General features: G+C 39.8%; 1 protein-coding gene across 1 annotated transcript in view; it reads left to right on the top strand.

Moving 5' to 3' along the window:
• FAT3 (FAT atypical cadherin 3) overlaps positions 1-21,393 on the top strand; it is a 629,111-nt gene that overhangs the window by 113,148 nt on the left and 494,570 nt on the right. The window contains exon 2 of the mRNA XM_054577438.1: positions 16,232-19,540. Within this exon, the coding sequence (XP_054433413.1) occupies positions 16,249-19,540 (3,292 nt within the window). The 5' untranslated portion in view covers positions 16,232-16,248. The remainder of the gene's footprint in view (positions 1-16,231; positions 19,541-21,393) is intronic.

A 21,393-nucleotide genomic window follows, 5' to 3' on the forward strand; every position in this document is an offset into this window, starting at 1 on the left:
TCCACTTTTACCAAGATTTACTTTATACCGTCATATATGAGGCTATTCTGTGGCCTGTGATTTTCTTTCTGTCTTCATTGTTTAATTTCTGTCATCTGTGGAGTGATTCCAAACAGTGACATTGATAAGGGAGTGATTTTTTTCTATGGGGAGAGTGATTTTCAACCAGTGTACTGCAAGAATTTTAAACGTGCAATACTGGACTATGTAGTCAGGGTCACTGACCTGTTCTCTTAGACTGTCAACACACACACACACACACACATACACACACACACACACAATGGCAACAGCCAACACAATAATAGCCATTCTAGTGTGAATGAATCGAACGTATACCTATTTTTTTTTTGTCAGATCCGCAAAAAGTGTATTTTTGGTGTGTCGCAGAATTTTAGTAATTTATGTGTGCCATGAGATGTAAAAGGTCAAAAATCTTCGAGTTTGGAGGGTGCATCTTACTTGCCAATAATGCCATTCACATCTAGCTTATAATTCTTTCCCTGGTAGCATATGAAAACATCACCTTGAGGAGAAAAGATAGCTGCTTCAATTGTGGGGAGACTTTGAAACAGCCTCAGGCCAGCATTTGTGAAACCTGGTCAGAGCTCCTCTCTTCTGTGTGAAGAGCTGACTCAGATAAGAATCGGTCACAATTAAATTAGGCTTCTGTGAGGGAATGTCAGGCTGGAAGGACTGCCCTGTGTGTTCACTATTGATTAGACCTGCGGAAATTCTTATTCTGAAAAGACCGTGTGCCAGGATCTTGATGAACTCTGCATATATTAGAAAGGAGAAGAGCTTACCCCTTTAAATGATGATGCCACAGTAGGAACGTTAGACACAAAGCCATCTCTGTCATCCGACTACTTTGAATATCCCCAGGAGTTACCTTTTGCCCATTTCCTCCCATCTTGTGTGTTGGATCCCTCTTCTTGATCTACGTGGGAAGCCCAGATGTTTGTTTTTGTTAAAAAAACGGGAAAAATTCCCCAAATGTCCACCCTACCCTCCACCCCCACTCAGACACGGAATGTAGGAATGTATGGGAATGTATGCAGAATTTCTAATGACTTGAAATGGAAAGTTTTACTCCTTTGATTTTTAAATTTAGGTTAAATAGTTGATTAGGGCTTCCTTGACAGGCAGTGGAGTTTTGCCGTGGGATGATGGGCAGAAGCTGAGGCATTAGAGTTGTTGTGTACTCCCTTGGGTTTGAGTGAGGTAATTCTCAATTATATAGTCCACAATAAAATTCCCCCCCCCCAACCCTCTTCCAAATATTTTGTGGCTCTGCTGAAAATCTCAGATGTTCTACTTTGTGTGTCAGCATATAAATCTGATGTTAAAAAAAACCACATAAAAGCACTGGCCTTGAAGAAATGTTTTTAAAATACTTAAAACTGTAATTAAAATATGTAACAATTTACTTTATCTCTATTTAAGTGTACAATTTAGTGGTACTAAGATATTCATATTGTTTTTCAACTGTAGGATGAATGGTTTTGGAGTGGTCATAGTGGACAAACAAGTGGCCATAATGTGTGACATAAACTGTAAATATGTTGTAAAAAAAAGTTGAAACTGATATTAAAGTTGGATTAATGGAGAGAGAGAAGAATGTATAGCATAAAAGTCATTTCAAAATTGCCCCCCCTCCTGCAATTAGATAAACATAGTAAAGCCCAAAGTTTCAAGAGCAGATTGATAGGTGTTGAATCATCAGGGTATATACTCTATGTAATCTGTATATGAATTGTGAAGGGCAAAATTATACAAATAATTTATTCATCTGTTTCACTTTTACTTAGTGGAAAGGTCAGCATTATAATACTCTAGAACAGAATTGATTTAAAAAAAATCAACTATTTGATTGCAAAATTAAATAATCTTAACCTACCAAATAATGTTTTTTGACTGTTTCTTATGACATGTTACATTCAAGTATAGGAGAGGCAGGGCCATAAAGCCTGTGGCTTTCATCTGAGATTCCATGAGAGTATGGTAAATAAACATTCTCTCTGTATTTCTAGAATATTATTTTAAAATCTAATAGTAGGATAACTGTTTGTTTTTGGTCTGTGGCTTCGGTTCTCATCTGGCCCTGCCATCAGTGAGCTTGTGTGATGAGTCCTGAGTTCTTAGCACCATCATTTCAACTCCAGGCAAAGAGGCTGAACTAAACTACCTCTGGAATTTCTTTCTCTTAGCCCCCCTAACTCTGGAACCACCAGCCTTGCAGTTAACTTAGGTAACATGGCAATGCACAAATCTGACAATGTGGTCAGCGCTCATTATGTGTTAGCTATAGTTAATATTCCCCAGTTCAACTAATGTTTATTGAATAACTGGTATTTGATTTTGAAGAATGTATGTGAGGCAAAGGGTAGCTGCTGCCAAATTCTGGTTAAGGATGTTTAATGTAAGTAACTTTTCACTAATCATACTGCTTTTTCTTTCTCTGAAAAACACAGAAGTAATGGAAGGATGGTATTGTTACCCACATGAGACTGAGAACTAATGTCTCTCTTTTTGACATGGAAGATAAGTTCTTGAAAACAGTAATGTAACCTAGCGGATTCTTGAAGCTCAGAACATGAGCTGCTTAGTATACATACTTTGTTCTCCCTAAATTCTTTATTAATAACATTTACTCTTGCCCTGGCTGGTGTGGCTCAGTAGATTGAGTGCTGGCCTGCAAACCAAAGGGTTGCCATTTCTATTCCCAGGTAGGGCACATGCCTGGTTGTGGACCAGGTCCCTGGTGGGGAGTGCACAAGAGATAACCACACAGTGATATTTCTCTCCCTCTCTTTTTCCCTCCCTTCCCCAATCTCTAAAATAAACAAACAAACAAATAAATAAAATCTTTTTAAAAACTAAAAATATAATATTTACTCTCATCTATTCACATTTACCGATAAGACATGGACATAGAAAAACAAGCTTCTGGGCTTTTATTTATTATGGTTTCATGACATTTGCTCATAATGGTCAAATCACCAGGGCTTCCTTCTTTAGTTATTAAAAAGAGAGAGAGAGAGAGAAAGTGGGAGAGTTGTGTTAAACACAACAAAAGAAATCTGTTCTGAAGGGAAATTCAGATCTGAACCACCTATGTGGAGTGGTTTGGTAAAGGTTAAACAAACCTTCTTTGACTCCAGTGGGACTTTGAAATAAATTTCATCTAAATTCTTGTCAGCTTCCCTGTACAGCTGTCCCTAAACATCTGCTGTGGATGCTCAGAATTGCTGCTTTCCCCCTTCACAGTTTACATACGCTCGTGTAAACTATTTATTTGTAGTGCATAATTAGTGGCAAAGTGTATAGCACTTGGGTTTTAACTACATGGACTCAGGGGTGGACTAGAAGAAAACTCAGTTTAACTACATGGAATTGAGTATACTTGGATTAAGCCTTGTCAGAGGTGCAAACCATTTACTTTCCAGCAACTGTTGCTATTAAAGAGTGTTTAACAATCTGTTCAGGTTCTTGTGGCTTGAGGTGGCATGGTGGGAGTTGTGCTTGATCTCTCGGCCAGGGCAGGGTTTGGTAGTCCTATCTTGCATACCATGATGTGGAGTGAAATGATTGCCCAAAGCCGTGGAGAAGTGAGGCCGCTCAAATGCTTGGGAGGCTGTGATCTTAGTAGTCATGCAGAGAGAATTATGTAAACTTCCAGTGAGCTGGCCCTCTATTGACCTCGAAAGATCCATCTTTCAGGGCCTTGATTTTGTTGGCAGAATAAATGCTTCTGTAAAGAGTGAGATCCAAATCAGGTCGGTGGAAAACTGGAGAACATTGGTCCTTGGGAGCAAAGGGGAATTCTTGCTGTCAGGGTGACTGATGGCCTTGCCACACGTGAATACTCTTGGAAAAGCCAAGCCAAATGGTTCTACCACAGAGAAGTGACAGGCCTTCATTCTCTGCTGGGGGCAGGGAGCTCAGACCCAGCCGGGATTATACTTTGAGGGTAGAAGTCATCCCAGCCCCAGAAGAGGGTAGTCCATTTCTTAGCACCAAGTATACAGAGCTGACCTCCCGGGGGCATTATCCTGGGAATGTTTTAATGGCACTGGAAGTGCTCCCTGTGGTGTCTCTCGTCTCGGGTCTCCGGTGCCTGTTCTTGGGAATTGTTTGGCTCTCCCCTTCTCAATGTAATTGCCGTAGTTCCTGTAATCCAGTTGTGACCTCGACATTATTGACACTTTAGACTAGATAATGCTTTGTTTGGGAGGCTGTCCTATGCGTTGGGGGACACTTAGCAGCACCTCCCACCTGTACGTACTAGGTGCCAGTAGCACTTCTCTCCTCATGGTGAACAGTGAACAGTGTCTATAGACACTGCCAAATGTCCTCTGGGGACAAAAGAGTCCCTCCTGGAGAACCACTGCTCTAATCCTATATTTTGGGGGAGGGGATTATATGCATTTATATTTTATCTGACAGCGAGTTTATGGAGCACTTACTTTGTGCCAAGCACTATGTTTGGTATGGGCAGCAATGATAAGAGACAGTACCTTCATATAATTTATAGTCAGGTTAAGAAAAATGCACTAATCGAAGAGTCTTACCAAAATATAATTAAAACGGTATTAAATGTTATGAAGGAAATGTTCTGGGTGCTTTGAGAACACATAACAAGGGGCCACAGGTAGTCTTGGGGATCAGAGAAATGGACCCTGAGGGGTATGAAAGCTGAGGTGGCGGTGTTTCTGTGATGGGGACTCAGGAATGAGAAGAGTGTTGCACTCAGGGGCAGCGGCATGTGCAAAGCACCTGAGGCAGGAGGTGATCTGCCAGGAACCACAAAAAACAACCAACCAAACAAAAAAAGCGCCGCCACCACCAACAACCCCACCACCCCAACCACTGTGGCTGGAACTCACAGTGGTTAGAGATGATTCCAGAAAAGAAGTCCCGGCCAGATTTGGCAGAAGCATCTCAGCCATGTGGACAATTTGGGTCTTTATATCCTGAAAGCATAGGAAAGTTATTAAAGTGTTTCAGCAGGGGTAGGATTGGCTCAGGTTTTAAGTATGCAACTGGCTGGTGGTAGCAGAATGCTGTGGAGGGGACGAGAATGATGTGTCATGCTGATCAGGGGTTTGAGGCGGTAGGGTACTGTCCTCTCTTACACAGATGGCCGGCACTTGGCCCTTAGTGGTATCCTCTTTTTTTTTTTTTAATTAGCTTTCTGTGAGTCTGCTCTGTTCTGTTTCCAAAGCCCTGGGTTTGTACTCACTGAGTTCTTCCACATTCATTTTCTTTTTGAACCTACTACATTCGACTGATCTTTCACTTCCGGCTTTCAGTTTCAATAGTGATGCCAGCCAGGGTCCCAGGAAAGGGGGTGAGAGAGGGTCCTAGGAAGCCACTTTATTAACCCTGGGTTCTAATTCTTCCAAAACTGCAGTGCGCAGTAGCAGGCACAGAGATGCAGACAGTGAGCGCAGCTGATCAGCCCTGTCCAGGTGCATGTAATTATTCTCCAAAGAGAGGACCTGCCCTGGGCCGTTCACCTCCAGGTTGTGGCAGCACCTCCCCGGGGCACAGTTCTTCTCAGGTCATTTCTGAGGCTCTGAGCGTTCTCACTCCTAGTCCATTTCTGGCTGCTTTCAGTTAGTAATCCTCTCCTGGACCTAGTATGTTAGGCCAAGGTGGTTTATGCTGAAAATTGCTAATATGTGCTTGGTAGGATTTTGACAGTTCCTTCAGCTTATGTCTACAGAAATATTTAAAAACATCTTGCCCTTCTAAGACAATATGTTGTCTTAAGTGAACATGAGGACCCCCACCCCTGTTTTATGCATGATTTTTGTAGCCTTGAGCTTTTTAGTTGAGGTGAAGCATAGCTGATGCTCACATGTATTCCTTGACCTGTTCTTAGGAAGACTGTGTGGGAATTGAACCTGCGACTTGGTCTCATCAGCACTGAGCACTGAGTCCAGGTGAAGTTAGCATCAACTTATTAGTCAATAATAAATAACCTAATGGGGAATAAGGGAGAGCCAAAGGAACCAAATTTGCACTTTTGCCTTGTATGCGAAGACAACAGTTGTCAGCGATGACAATGAGAGGAGATGTGACTGACAAGTTTTCTGGGTTGTCAGCAAACTCTTAGCCTGCATTTCTTAACCCATGGGCAAGCTGTCTTAAATCTTGGCAACTTTTATTGTTGTCTACTTCCAAATAATCTTCTCCTCCTATAGCATAATTTTAACCTCTCTCCATGGTGTGTTCACTTTCCATATGTTAAGTTGTCTTGTCATCTCTTCTCCTTTTTCAAGAGTCTCGCGATTCCCTGACATATTGTTTCTTTATTTCTTGCCCAAGTATTCTTTTTCCCCAGCCTCATTTGCCTGTTCCCCAGCCTTCATGAGGTGAACAGGTAGCATTATCTCCTTTCTCATTAGATTTATTTAGAAATTGTAGACTGTATGAGTAACATGTGCTGGCTCAGGGCTGCTGTCTCACGTTCTGGGGTAACATTCAGTCAAGCAGACAGGCAGTTCGAGAACTGCCTCTGGAGCCTGTGGTCTGCTTTAGCCAGAGTCAGACCTGGTCCCATGAGTAACCTTGCACAAATTTGGATTTGAATTCTCTCTTCCCAGAAGTCCTCTATGATCTTTAGGATGCTTTATCATTTATCACATTTGTCTTCGGTGGCTCAGCTCTTTCGGAAAAGAGAAACCAGATGCTTCTTTATCTCATATAGGTCCTCGAGCTCCATGTCCCCCTGAGCCCTGCCATGGATGCCCCCACTTCCCTCTCGCCCTAACAGTACCCTGCTGATCACAGCAGGAAAGGGGTGTACTGAGGGAAGCCCCGAATTCTGCTTTCCCGATTCCTGATTTCACTTTGCAGAATGCTCTTTTTCTTAAAGGAGGCCCCTCTTAAAGGAGAATGACAACTGGAATGGCTAAAAGGATGCTAACTTTTGGAAACAGGACGGAGCACAGGATCTTAACACAGCAGTAAATATGGAGTGTGTGAGAACGCAGCAGGCAGAAAGTTGAGATTACTTCCCCCCTCGACTGCATCGTGCCCCTTAACTACTGGAATGAACTCTATTAAAGACATTTGTTCTATTTGAAACTATTTAGGTTCTTTTTATTATCTCTCTCAGGCAGTTGTGTCACAGGAAATGCTGTTACTGGGAAAAGGTTTTTATTGTTTTGTTTTGTTTTTTACATCTTGAGCATAAATGAATGCTAATGTACATACCCTTTCGTTTCTGTCATGAGGCCCACCAGAGAAAAATTGAAATCATGCATTTCTTTGAAACATTTTCTAAGACAGCCAAGCATAAGAGCAAATTATATCCTCTCCATACCCTTTTTTTTCTTACCCCATGATGAATTTCTTTCTCCAGAGGGAGAAGTGATTTTTAAAAAGCTTGAACAACATGCTAATCTTTCCTTCTGATAGCCCCTGGTTGAATTACCCCTGAATTTGAAGCATTTACTGATGAAATGATACTTGACATTAACCAGTGTTGTATGGAAATATTTCTAGCACCTGGGGAGAAAATAAAGGAGGGTATTCATAACACTGCCGCTGTGTGGCTGAGCCTCCCATTTTTCTCAGAACCAACTTGAATTGCACTTGCTTCATGCTGACTGACTTTTCTCCTGAGAGACCGCTTTTAAACAACAGAAAGATTTGCACCACTGGAAAAAAGTTAGAATTTACAGTATTATTACCATGAAAAAGATTGGGTTTGGGTAACGGTCTGCTTGGCTGGTTGGCAGAACCAACTGGAGGCTTTGGTTTGGGATTGTTTTTCCATGTTCAGAATGACAGAAGGTGATACCATATCCTTGTAAGGGAAATGCTCTTCTTGCTTATAAAGTCCTGCTTAGACTTGGGGCTCAAGTAGATAAGCTGAATTTTCCAGAGAAGAGTGAAATAGGAACTTGGCTGTAGATTTTTGCATCTCAGAGTATTATTAATTCGACCACCTGATGCTGGCTGTTTACTAAGATAAATAAAAAACTATGAAAATATATGGGTGATTATTCAACATTAATACGATCATACCTCTCCTGCCAGGCTTTGTAGCTCACAGAACTGTGAAAATTCTTTACTTGTTTTTTTTTAATGAAAGAAGAAAGTAGCACAGTAAACTGTGGAACAGTTGTCTCATTCTTCAGTTGGAGCATGAAGATGTGTTTATATGACAAGTATTGAAGCAGTTTCTTCAGGAATAACTCTCAGCTTAGTTGAAATGAGAATTTATACCCTCTGATATGGTGTAGGAGGAAGAATAATGAACTAGTGTCAAGAATCCTTGGATTACACCCCACGTCCAAAGATTTTCAGGCAACTGTTTGAACTGTCTGAGGCACAGTGTCTGGCTTGGACTCAATCAGTGTTTCCCCAACTGTATTTCACAAAATATGCTTTCTTCTCCTGCAAGTAGCTATATATGCTGGGGGAGGGGGAAGAGATTCATAATCAAATAGATTTTAGAAATTGTGCGTATTATATCCCTTGGAATCACGATTTACATAGTATGCTTGTACATGAAACAAGTGTTTACTGAGTCTTGACTATGAACCAGAAAACTTACTGCTACTAGTGGGAATAGACAGTAAATATAGACTGTGTTTTCATAAGCAGATAACAAAGTAGGATTAATTCTTACTAAGTATGGGAAATGGGGAGAGTTTATTCTAAAGCATACTAAAGTCTTCGAGAAGTTCTAAATTATGGAATCTGTTTACCTTTGTTTAACCAGTGCTTCCTAAAATATTATTTTTTTAGTTGTAAACCTATTCACATCTCATAAGATAATGTGTCATGGAAATAGGAACTCATGTGCTATGGGAAATGGTAGACTATCTATTAACTCAGGGTCTCTAGATTTTATGATTATACTTCTGATTTGCCTAATCCTCATTTTCACCTTCTCCCCAGAGCATGTTGTGGAAGGTGTGTGCTGATTAGACAAGTTTCACTCAATAAAAATAGATTAAGTTTTGGCCTTTCAAGGATACTGTTAGAAGAAGAAATAAGGGAGCTTACTACCCAATATGTAATTTAAAAGCGCACATAGTTAACTTTAATACAAGGAAGTAAGTGCTATCAGAAAGATACATACAGAAAACAGTTTAGAGCAGTGGTTCCCAGAGTGCAGTCGTTCCAGGACCAGCATCTACTGGGAACTTACTGGAAAGGGAAATTCCTGACCTCATCCCCGACCATCAGACCCAGAAACTGCGGGGTGCAGCCCGGCAATGTGAGCTTTGACAATCCCTGCGTGACTCTGATTCTACCTGAAGTCTGAGAATCACAGCTATAGAAGCAGAACTCGCACTTAGATGGGAGATAGGTGGCATTTTAAATCTTAGAAGAGGAGTAAAACTTGGAGACATGAACAATAGACCTATATTCTTAAAGTAGGCAATAGCAATGCGAGTCAAAGTCACAGTGGAGATCTGAGGGCCAATTTTAGGGTTGTTTTTTTTTTTTCAAACCAGCAAGTTATGTGACCTTGTCCAAATCACTTAACCTTTCTCAATCTGTTCCCTCAACTTTAAAACTGGAGTGTTGGACTAGACAATTTTATGATCCTTTTGACTGTAAAACTCAATTAGTTTATGTGGCTCTGGTACAGTATATCATGATATAAGCTGCGTAACGGCATGGCATGAATTATTTGTGACCCAAATGCCTAGTATATTATCCTGTACATACTCTAGCTACAATGGCTTGTATGAAGAAAAACGACATAGTAAACATTTTTTCTTCTTTTCAGGCAGCCATTAGCACCAGCCGGAGAGTAAAACTTTATTCCCCAGTGTGTCATACAGAGAGTGTATAACTGATTTCAGGAGCAAGGACTCAGAACATGAAGTAGTGTCCTGAGGATGGTAATTTGAGCAGTATCAGAATAAGCTGCTCTGGAAGATAGGGCTTAGCAGTATCTGGCTGTTCTGGGACTCATCATCACACGGGGGAAGCCTGCTAGAATTCCTGTGGAATTAAATGCCAGATCTGAAGAGTAGCTCCCTCATGCAGCTACAGTTTCCTGTGCTTGAAAATGTACACACGGGAGTTGAGATAAATTGCAGAGCTGTGGCAGTAGCCCTTGGCCCACGCCACCATGTACAGATGCCACCCTGATGCTGACCCTGACCCATAGCGTGGGAGTCTGGGGAAGGAAAGTGGCTTTTATATTAAGGATGGGCTACCCCGTGCATCATCTTACTCTGGACCCTTTATTCTTAACCCAGTTTTTACTTGCTTTCCATTTTGTATCCCTTCTTTTGAACACCTTAATAATTAAATATCAATTATTATTTACGAGACATGTACTGTGTGCCAGACATGATTCTAAGCCTGTTACATGGCAGTAGGAACTCTTATAATCCCAATTTAAAAATAAGAAAACTGAGACTTAAGCCTTAAAAGTGTTACCCCAAGGTCACCCAACCAGTAAGAGGCAAAGCCTGCATTCAAGTTAGGTTTCCTTGACTTTTGAGTATAATATAGTAATCCTTTGTTTTTAGTAAAGAAAAGACATCCTTTCCTTTCCTTTTGATGTGGCTTTTCCTAATGGAAAAGAAAATGCCAGAGTGTGTTGTGAATTTCCATCCCTATCTTGTGACTCACAAATTTTGTCTTTTCGAAGTTTATATTAATAGCTTGCAATTGTATACATACTACATGCAACAAACTGTTTCAAGTACGCCATATTTATTAACTCAAATCCTGGTTGGTAGGAACTATTTTTCCCATTTGGTAGAAGAAGAAGCTGAGGCACAGAGAGGTTAAATAACTTGCCCAAGGTTACATAACAAGTAGATGGCAGAGCTGGGATTCAAACCCAGCCAGTCAGATATCAAAGTGTGTATTCCAGACCCACTGCACACACAGCTTCTGTGTAGGTGTAGGTGTAGGACTCACCTGTGTGGTAGCTGACTTCCATTTGCAGTTCTGTCATTAATGATGTCTGTAAAGCCCAGGCCTTCCTGTATAGACTTTGTTCTTTATTGTACAGTCTATCAGCACATTTCCCCAGTACCATGTCTGTCTAGCTAACAAAATCTTTTCAAATTATATGAGATCAGAAGAGATGGAGTGAAAAGTAGGATGTTTTCCTAAGATGCCATTTTTATTGTTCAGAAGCCTCAGCTATTTAAGGAGGCTGGTTTAATGATGGCAGAAAACAGTTTCACAGGTTACTGAAGCTTCACAGGTTAGAGGCAAGCAGAGGCACCCTGCTGAGTCAGGGCACTCCCAGTGAAGCCTTTGTGAGAGCTCTTCCCTGCCCTGAGGTCTCTGGTATTTATTCATCCCTGGTTAGGAAGATCTGCTTGCCTTTCTGAGTCCCACGCTGAGATCCACTCCGAGTGGGTAGGGCAGGGTGGGGAGGCACGTTGGACTGCCTCTGAAAATTAAATGTCTCCAAGACTGATGGATGGCTTGAAGATCTCTTTGGAGATTATATCAAAAATTATTGATTGTGTTACTAAGTCATAGCAAATAGGCACTGAGGTTGGGAGCTAAGTGCTTTTTTTTAAAATAATCTAGAAGCAGTAGAATAAATCAATGTGCAGAGCATCTAAAACACCATAACTATCAGGTTGGCTTCAAAAAGAGCTTGGCTTCTATGTGGAAAAAGCCGTACTGTTTTGTTTTTTCAAAAAGCATCTTAACAGTCATCTTGTCATTCTAAAACAAGGAAGTGAAAAAAATATCTTTATTATTTCAATGAAAAAAACATTCAGGGCTTTTAAATTAGTTTCTGTCAGGGGTTTTTTTGCCTTTCTATTTTTTTCTTAGTAAAGATACAAAAACCTCATGAGATGCTTTGGTTTCGAGAACTGAAATACCATATGATCTTACTTATAAGTGGAACCTAATCAACAAAACAAACAAGCAAGGAGAATATAACCAGCAACATTGAAAGAAAAAACAAAATGACAGTAACCAGAGGGAAGGCAAGGCGGGAGAGGGGTAATGGGGAAAAGAAGGGGAAGGGTCAAGTCAAGGAACATGTATAAAGGACCCAGGGACAAAGCCAAAGTGGGGAAGGATTGAGGGTGGGAGGTGGGGGTGGGAAAATGGAGACAAATGTATTTGAAAAATTAAAAAAAAGAAAAAGAAAAAAGAACTGAGGCCAAGCAGCTTAATCCTGCTGTTTGTTTTGTTTTGTTTTGTTTTGTTTTGTTTTGAGTTTTAGTACACAATAATACTGTTCCACATCAGTATGGTTTGCAGTTGTTTCTATTTGCATTTAAGACCACTGATTTTGTTTTATATGAAAAAAATTCCAGCAGTGTATCTTGCTGAAAGAAAAACTTTGTATGCAAAGTACCAATTCTGGAACAGTTAAATTGAAGAATGTTTTTTCATATTGTGAAAGCATTCTGTGCTTTGAAGGATTCACCAGAAGGGTTGTAAAAGTAACTGTCCCCTTTGGGTACTTCAATGTTTACTTATAAACAGTTAACTACTTATAGGCAGGGAGTAGCACCAGGGAGAGTAATAAGATGTCAGAAAATGATGATCACTGCAAAATGATGATAAACCACTGCTCTCAAATTTTTACGTAACTCAGAGAAAAAGAATTCAAGTAACACATGTTTCTGTTTGCTACCAGCTCTGAACCTGGGATATCCAAGACCTGGTATTAGGAAAATCACTTCATCTTCATGAGCTTCAGTTTCCTCATCTGTAAACTCAGGAGATTGGAGCAGTTGGCCTTTAAGGCTCTTTTGACTCTGTCTAATTTCTTGATTCTGTTTTCTGAAGTAAGATGTGTTTATTTGGGAGGTTTGGAAAGTGAATACAGTAAAGGCTTCTGGGCCTCTGATTACATCTGGACCTTAATGCTCTGTTCAGCAAACGGGTATTGTGTGCCTTCTCTGTGGCACATGCTGTCCTGGGTGCTGGGAATAGGATGAGCCACAGATGCTGCTCCTTCCATCAGGTTTCCCTTAGTCTGAGTTTAGGGTGGTGATGGGGGGAAGGTGGACAGACTAAAAAAAAGTTCAGTTGAACTGAATTTGCCACTGGGGCCGTCTTCTTCCCTGATGACCATGGATTCCAACTCTCTGAGCAAAGTGTCAGCAAATCTGCTCTCATAGGCAGTACCCTTGGCATAGAATAGTGAGTGGGAAATAAGGCAGAAACTGAATTTATATTTCCCTGGAGATGCTGGGAGTGATTCCCCTTTCTGCTCTGAGACAGTGTACATGGCCTTTGGTCATTCTCTTATGAGAGCCATGTCTCATTCCACTATGTTCATAGTGAACCTAAAAATACCTCCCTATTCTTGGAGGAGGGAAGCATTCTCAGATGGTGAAATAAAAAAGTCTGTTGAAGCAGAGGGATGTTATTAAGGCTCCTGCTGGTTTACATCCGTGATTTCTACAGAGGGCTCTCTTGGTTCCCCACGCTCCACAAGAAGCATCTCCTGTTGTATAGGTCCCATTCTGCTGGGTAGGATATTTGAACCTACTATATCCAAGCTACTGCTTCACACACTTAGCACCTGAGGTATTTCCTAAGAACAGACAGCAGAGGAATTGCATCTGAAATTAACTTCTTTTAGAATAAGTTATCCCATCTTTCTGCTTTTTGTTTCTAGTATCTATTCCGCTTATGAAATCCCTATGTTAAACTGTACTCTTTCTACCTGCCTGCTCAGTGTTTCCTGGATATTAGTGCAGGTGAGAACAGCAAGACATACTTTTACCCCCAGTTGGAACGAGGGAAATGCACGTGTGGAGTTATGCTTTATGAGAGTCTCTTGAAGGACAGAGTTGCGGAGAAAAAGAGAGAGACACCTTGTTTGGTGTGGAGAGAGCTTGAGTTCTAATTCAGCCTCAGCTACTGGGAAAATGAAGTTTGATGGGCTCATCTAGCTAGAGAGAAGGTATAAGGACATATGCCTTGCCAACCCTGGATATGAAAGCATTTCATGCAGTAGTTCCCTTATTATCCATGGTTTCACTTTCCAAGGTGTTAGTTACCCAGAGTCAACCTCAGTTCAAAAATATTAAATGGAAAATTCCAGAAATAAACAATTCATAACATTTAAATTGGGCGCTGTTCTGTGTAGCTTGACAAAACCTCATTCCATCCTACCCTGGACGTGAATCGCCTTCTTTGTCTAGGTTATCTACGCTGTGTATGCTCCCAACCATTGGTCTGGTAGTAACCACCATCTTGATTAACAAGTCAACTCTCATTGTATTCCAGTGTTCAAGTAACCCTTATTTTGCTTAATAATGGGCCCGAAGTGTAAGAGTAGTGATGCTGGCAATTCAGATATGCCAAAGAGAAGCCATAAAGTGCTTTGTTTAACTGAGAAGGCATATATGTATAGGAAAAAAGATTGTGTATACAGGGTTCAGTACAGCTTGTGGTTTCAGTCATTCACTGGGAGGTCTTGGAAACTATCTTTCTTAGATAAGGGGAGACTACTGCAAACTACAAAATAATTTATAATATTTTAGAAAGTTTAAATTCAGTAGTGTATTTTTCAGTGTATAGCTAGTAATTGGAACTAGTTTAAAACCAGAAAGGAGATAACTAAATAGAGAAGCTGGGCATCAATGATAAATGTTGACTAGTTTAATAGAATTAAATTATGACATATATATGTTTCTAGGAGGCTTTATTTCATTCTTGTTATAAATAATTTAAAGAGAAAGACGGTGTGATGAAAAGAACCATGGCGGAAAAAAAGCATGACTATTACAATAAGAGAACCCAGGTTTGAGATCGCGCTCGGCTGCTTACCAGTGGGGAGACATCTGTTGAGTAGGATGGTGTTCCATCCAAATAGTTAACTTCTTTTTCAGTTTTCCAACATGTAGTTTGGTAGAATAGGACCTATCTATTAGGGTTGTTGTAAGGATTAAATATAACAAAGTGGGAAAATGCCGGACACGTGCCTAGCTCACAGTGTGCAAAAGGATGCATTTCCCATTTCAAATTTTCTCCACATACTTCATGGATAAGAAAGGGAATGTGAGGTCCTGCAGAGTACGCCTTCATGGAAGGACTCATAAACTGGGGGATTCTAAAACTCTGATCCAACAGGATGTAAATAGACTTAGCTCTTCCTTGTTAAATAGCCCCTTTCCCCGAACTTCTATTTTTAAATACTTGACAGATTTCAAAATAGGAAATATATGTTTATCTTTTAATCTACATAGTCATAGAACTGTGGTTGCTGTGGAAATTTAATAGATCGATAAAATATTTGAAAGTAATTCCTTAAATTACTCTTAAGAAAAATTTTCTTGTAATTCTTTAATTTTTTTTTCCACAAAATCTTTCTTACCTTTCTTGTTCTGAATAGCGCACAGTCCCCTCATGGATATTACTTAGATGGTAAAAATTCTTAAAGGTGGTCCTTTCTGCTTCATTCTTTACAGGGTGCTTTGTTCATTTTCATAATTGGATTCATAGTTGGATTATGCATAAATCTTGATGAATTTAAAAGTCAGCACAACAAAAGATGGTGTATCTTGGATGCATTTCTTTAAAAGATAATAATTGTAAATTAATTATGTACTCATTAATGAATAATGTTAATTGAAGAAATATTAGAAAATGAACATATGCCCCAAATCCCACTACACTGCTAATCCTCTTGAAATGTAAGAATTCAGTTGTACATTAGATGTTTAAATAATGATAGCTTCATACCACATACACTGTATTATTATCTTTTTTCACTTAGCATTATATCTTATCATATCTGAAAATACTTATCTTTTTAAATAGTTATTTTTAGTGGTTGCATAGTATTTCACTTTATGAATGTGCCAAAGCTTATTTGATTCTTTATTGAGCAATTAGTATCTTTTTGATTTTTTTTGTATTTTAAACTGAGCTATAAGAATACACTTGTATAATTATTTCCATAGGATAATTGCCTAGAAATAACTCTAAGTCAAAAGTAAATGCACTTTTTAAGGCTTCCAGTACATATTTCTAAATTGAGCTTCAGAATGCAAGAAATCTTGTACCAGTGATTAAGTCTGTCAACAGTGTAAAAGTGTCACTTAAAAATAAATGAGCTGAAGTTAAATCTTAGTAATTTTGAATTACTTGTCATCTCATAGTGGAATTCCTGTTTTAGGGAAAAAAATTATTAGTAAAAAATTTAACAGGACTGTTTCATAACAGTTATTTCCTATTTCCTCTCCCACTTTCCTCTAGTTAATTTGTCTTTTCTCTCTCTCTCTTTTTCCCTCTCCAGGATGGAAGTATGATGTGATGGATATAACTATGGGATACTGTGTGGGTACGCGGCCTCCTCCTTCTTGCCTCATCCTCCTGCTTCTCAAGCTCTTGGCCACTGTCTCCCAGGGTCTGCCGGGGACCGGGCCCGTGGGCTTCCACTTCACACATTCCATCTATAATGCTACGGTGTATGAGAACTCAGCAGCACGGACCTACGTCAACAGTCAGAGTAGAATGGGCATCACCTTAATTGATCTGTCCTGGGATATCAAATACAGAATAGTATCCGGAGACGAGGAAGGCTTTTTCAAAGCAGAGGAAGTCATAATTGCAGATTTCTGTTTTCTCAGAATAAGAACTAAAGGTGGCAATTCTGCCATATTGAATAGGGAAATTCAGGACAACTATTTATTGATAATAAAAGGTTCTGTCAGAGGAGAGGATTTGGAAGCATGGACCAAAGTGAATATTCAGGTTTTAGATATGAATGATCTGAGACCCTTATTCTCACCCACAACATACTCTGTTACAATAGCAGAAAGCACACCTTTAAGGACGAGTGTCGCCCAGGTGACAGCAACAGATGCGGATATTGGTTCCAATGGAGAATTCTACTACTACTTTAAAAACAAAGTTGATCTCTTTTCAGTTCACCCCACGAGTGGTGTCATCTCTTTAAGCGGACGATTAAATTATGATGAAAAGAACAGGTATGACCTGGAAATTTTGGCTGTGGACCGAGGGATGAAACTCTATGGGAACAATGGAGTGAGCAGTACTGCAAAGCTTTATGTTCACATTGAACGAATAAATGAACACGCCCCAACTATCCATGTAGTCACTCATGTACCTTTCTCACTGGACAAAGAGCCAACATATGCGATGGTGACAGTTGATGACCTAGATGAGGGGGCCAATGGAGAGATCGAGTCTGTTTCCATTGTGGCTGGGGATCCTTTAGATCAGTTCTTCCTGGCTAAGGAAGGAAAGTGGATAAATGAATATAAGATTAAAGAGAGAAAGCAGGTTGACTGGGAGAGCTTTCCATATGGCTACAATCTCACTCTCCAAGCAAAAGACAAGGGGTCGCCGCAGAAATTTTCTGCCATAAAGGTAGTCCACATTGCCAACCCCAAAAGACACACTGCCCCAATTAGATTTGAAAAAGAAATGTACGATGTGAGCATTAGTGAATTTTCCCCTCCTGGTGTTGTGGTTGCTGTAGTAAAATTAAGTCCCGAACCACTAGATGTGGAATATAAATTATCTCCTGGTGAGGATGCGCAGTACTTCAAAATTAATCCTCGGTCAGGTCTGATTGTCACAGCACAGTCACTTAATACCGTTAAGAAGGAGGTTTATAAACTGGTGGTGACAAACAAGGAAGGAGATTTAGAAGCACAAGTCACCATTGGCATAGAAGATGCAAATGACCACACCCCAGAATTTCAGCAGCCAGTGTATGATGCTTTTGTGAATGAAAGTGTTCCAGTGGGAACAAGCGTTTTGACAGTTTCAGCTTCTGATAAGGATAAAGGAGAAAATGGGTACATCACCTATAGTATTGCCAGCCTGAATTTGTTGCCATTTGCTGTTAACCAGTTTACCGGGGTCATTAGCACAACTGAAGAACTGGATTTTGAATCCTGTCCAGAAACTTACAGGTTCATTGTCAGAGCCTCTGACTGGGGTTCCCCATACCGCCATGAAAGTGAGGTAAATGTGACTATTCGAATAGGAAACGTCAATGACAACACCCCTCTCTTTGAAAAAGTGGCTTGCCAGGGAGTTATTTCATATGACTTTCCAGTTGGGGGTCACATCACAGCTGTCTCAGCAATAGATATTGATGAACTTGAACTTGTAAAGTACAAAATCATCTCTGGAAATGAACTTGGTTTCTTTTATTTAAACCCAGACTCTGGTGTTTTACAGCTTAAAAAGTCACTGATGAATTCTGGTGTTAAAAATGGTCAGTTTGCCCTCAGGATTACAGCTACAGATGGAGAAAATTTTGCAGATCCCATGTCTGTTAACATTTCAGTCCTGCATGGGAAGGTGTCTTCAAAGAGCTTCAGTTGCAGAGAAACTCGTGTGGCTCAAAAGCTGGCAGAGAAACTACTCATGAAGGCAAAAGCAAATGGGAAACTGAATCTGGAAGATGGATTTCTTGACTTTTATTCAATGAATAGGCAAGGACCACATTTTGACAAGTCCTTTCCTTCTGATGTGGCTGTGAAGGAGGATCTGCCAGTTGGTGCCAACATCCTGAAGATTAAAGCCTACGATGCCGACTCTGGCTTCAATGGAAAGGTGCTATTTACAATATCTGATGGCAATACGGATAGTTGCTTTAATATTGACATGGAGACTGGGCAACTTAAAGTCCTTATGCCCATGGATCGAGAGCACACAGACCTCTATCTCCTTAATATCACCATCTATGACTTAGGTAATCCACAGAAATCTTCGTGGAGGTTGCTGACCATCAATGTGGAAGATGCTAATGACAATAGTCCAATATTTCTTCAAGACAGTTACACAGTTAACATTCTTGAAAGTTCAAGTATTGGTACTGAGATTATTCAAGTGGAAGCCAAAGACAAAGACTTGGGTTCTAATGGTGAAGTAACTTATTCAGTCTTGACAGATACACAGCAGTTTGCCATCAATAGCTCAACTGGAATTGTTTATGTAGCTGACCAGCTAGACCGGGAATCGAAAGCAAATTACTCATTAAAAATAGAAGCCAGAGACAAGGCAGAAAGTGGCCAGCAGCTCTTTTCAGTTGTCACTCTTAAGGTTTTTTTGGATGATGTCAATGACTGCTCCCCAGCTTTCATTCCCAGCAGCTACAGTGTGAAGGTTCTTGAAGATCTCCCCATTGGCACTGTCATCGCTTGGCTGGAGACGCACGATCCAGATCTTGGACTGGGAGGTCAAGTGCGTTATTCTTTGGTCAATGACTATAATGGGAGGTTTGAAATAGATAAAGCAAGTGGCGCCATTCGCTTGAGCAAAGAGCTAGACTACGAAAAGCAGCAGTTCTATAACCTCACCGTTCGGGCCAAAGACAAAGGGCGGCCTGTCTCTCTGTCATCTGTTTCTTTTGTTGAAGTGGAAGTGGTGGATGTCAATGAAAACCTCCATACCCCCTATTTCCCAGACTTTGCTGTTGTTGGATCTGTAAAAGAAAACTCACGTATTGGAACAAGTGTGCTGCAGGTGACTGCCCATGATGAGGACTCTGGGAGGGATGGAGAGATCCAGTATTCCATCAGGGATGGCAGTGGTCTTGGAAGGTTCAATATAGATGACGAGAGTGGTAAGTTTAATTTTTTGTGTCAGAAGTGTTGTTTCACCTCTCACGAATCAACATTGGAAAAGTAAACGGATATTCTCACACACGAAAACAGAATGACAAGTGAGGTTGCATTTGGTGCAGAGATGACACAGTAAAAGCTTTTCCTTAGAATGTGTTGGTTTGTTAGACCTGTTCATACAGTGATAGCCTTCGTTTTCAGTAGGAGTCCTTAATTTTTTTTCTTGTTTAGTCCTATTACCAGGTTATCTTTTGATAAGCATTAAGTAATTTTCACCTCTGTTGATTGCACTTTTTGACTTTCACTAAATTAAGGGTCCTGATAAAGTGAATTACATTTGAATTGGCTTTAAATTAGAAGTGTGAAATGGATTTTCAAATGGATCTATATACTAATCTTTCCCTTTATGGTTATACGTTGCTGGTGATACTGCATCAGTTGCTTGGTCTTTCATGTTTCACAGGCACATCTGGCCCTTGAACGACAGGCATTTGCACTGTGTGTGCCCCATTTGTGTACAGAGGTGTGCATCTACAACTGTTTTTATGACAGACTAGAACAGGCATGTTGTGGGTTTTATTATTTTTAATTCATTTTAAGATTTTATTTGAAGGAATTGATTGTTTAATACTTTTATATATGGGCAAAATTTACCCAATAATATTACTGTCCCCTACCTATTTATTTACTCTCCATTATAGATACAGATATGTATATTTTTTCTATTCTAGTTATTCTTATTCTTTGTCCTTAAGTGTACCTGTGCCTCAACATGTGCATATGTGTTTGTGTTTCTTGAATAACAACATCCATTTTTCTAGTCTCCTGTAGATTGTAGACATCTCAAGACAGGGGCTATCTATGTCTTTATTCTTGTGTAAGTGGTTATATTAGCATGTTTACAGTCTTCAGGACATAATTTATATATATTAAATCATTTTCAACAACATTCATAGGGTGTTTTTTCCCCAGTAATGATGATGATAATTAAAACAGGGAATGTAAAGGTCCATTATAGGGATAGTAACTGTACATCAATAATAATAGAAAAAGGATTTGAGAAATTGTATTAAGTATTGGATAGGGTTACAAAATATGTATCCTCACAGATTTAAACTGTAATTTTTATATACATGGCTGTAATTATAGATAGTGTAAATTATAAAATTTGTCTTAATAGCTGTAATAAAAGAAAAGGTGAATGTCAAGAAAACTGGGTTCTGATTCAGCCACCTACACTTTTTTATTATATGTAACTTGCTATTCGATTGGAATATATTTTCACCTTTGAAATATAAAATGAAAAAGACAGGGAAGTAGCTCATACTGGCTGTCTACTCTGTGCTAATACTTTGCTATTATTAATAATGACTTCTTTGAATACTTAAAATGGGTAGCACACTGTTTCAAGGGCTTTATATGCCTTATTTATTCCTCCCAATAGTCCTGTGAGTAGAACTAACAATGAATTCATGAACTGACATTCAGAGAGGGTAGGTAACTTGGAACCTAGTTTCAAACTTAGCTGTGAGTACTGCAGTATACTATGCTGCATCTAAAGGCAAGTACAGGCTTCCGTGCATGTTCCTCAACGCACAAATTTGGTATTGATCTAAAATCTGTAAGGCAATAAAGTATTAAACAAGTTTTGAAGACCTTAAACCCTGAGCTCATTGGCTGATGAGACAGGTCATTAATCACCCATCCTTTTTCCTTAGAGTCCCATTGTTTGTGTGGCTCTCCAGTTAGAGAAGCTTACCTTTGGGATTCAGATAGATGTGGGTAGGTAGGTCAGCAGGACGGTGTTAGACTGAATCATTAACCACTGCTAGCTAGATGAGTGCATTAAACCACA

This window comes from Pteronotus mesoamericanus, unplaced genomic scaffold, assembly GCF_021234165.1.
Source record: "Pteronotus mesoamericanus isolate MK-2021 breed Mesoamerican mustached bat unplaced genomic scaffold, CSHL_Meso_final contig_43, whole genome shotgun sequence".
NCBI lineage: Eukaryota > Metazoa > Chordata > Mammalia > Chiroptera > Mormoopidae > Pteronotus > Pteronotus mesoamericanus.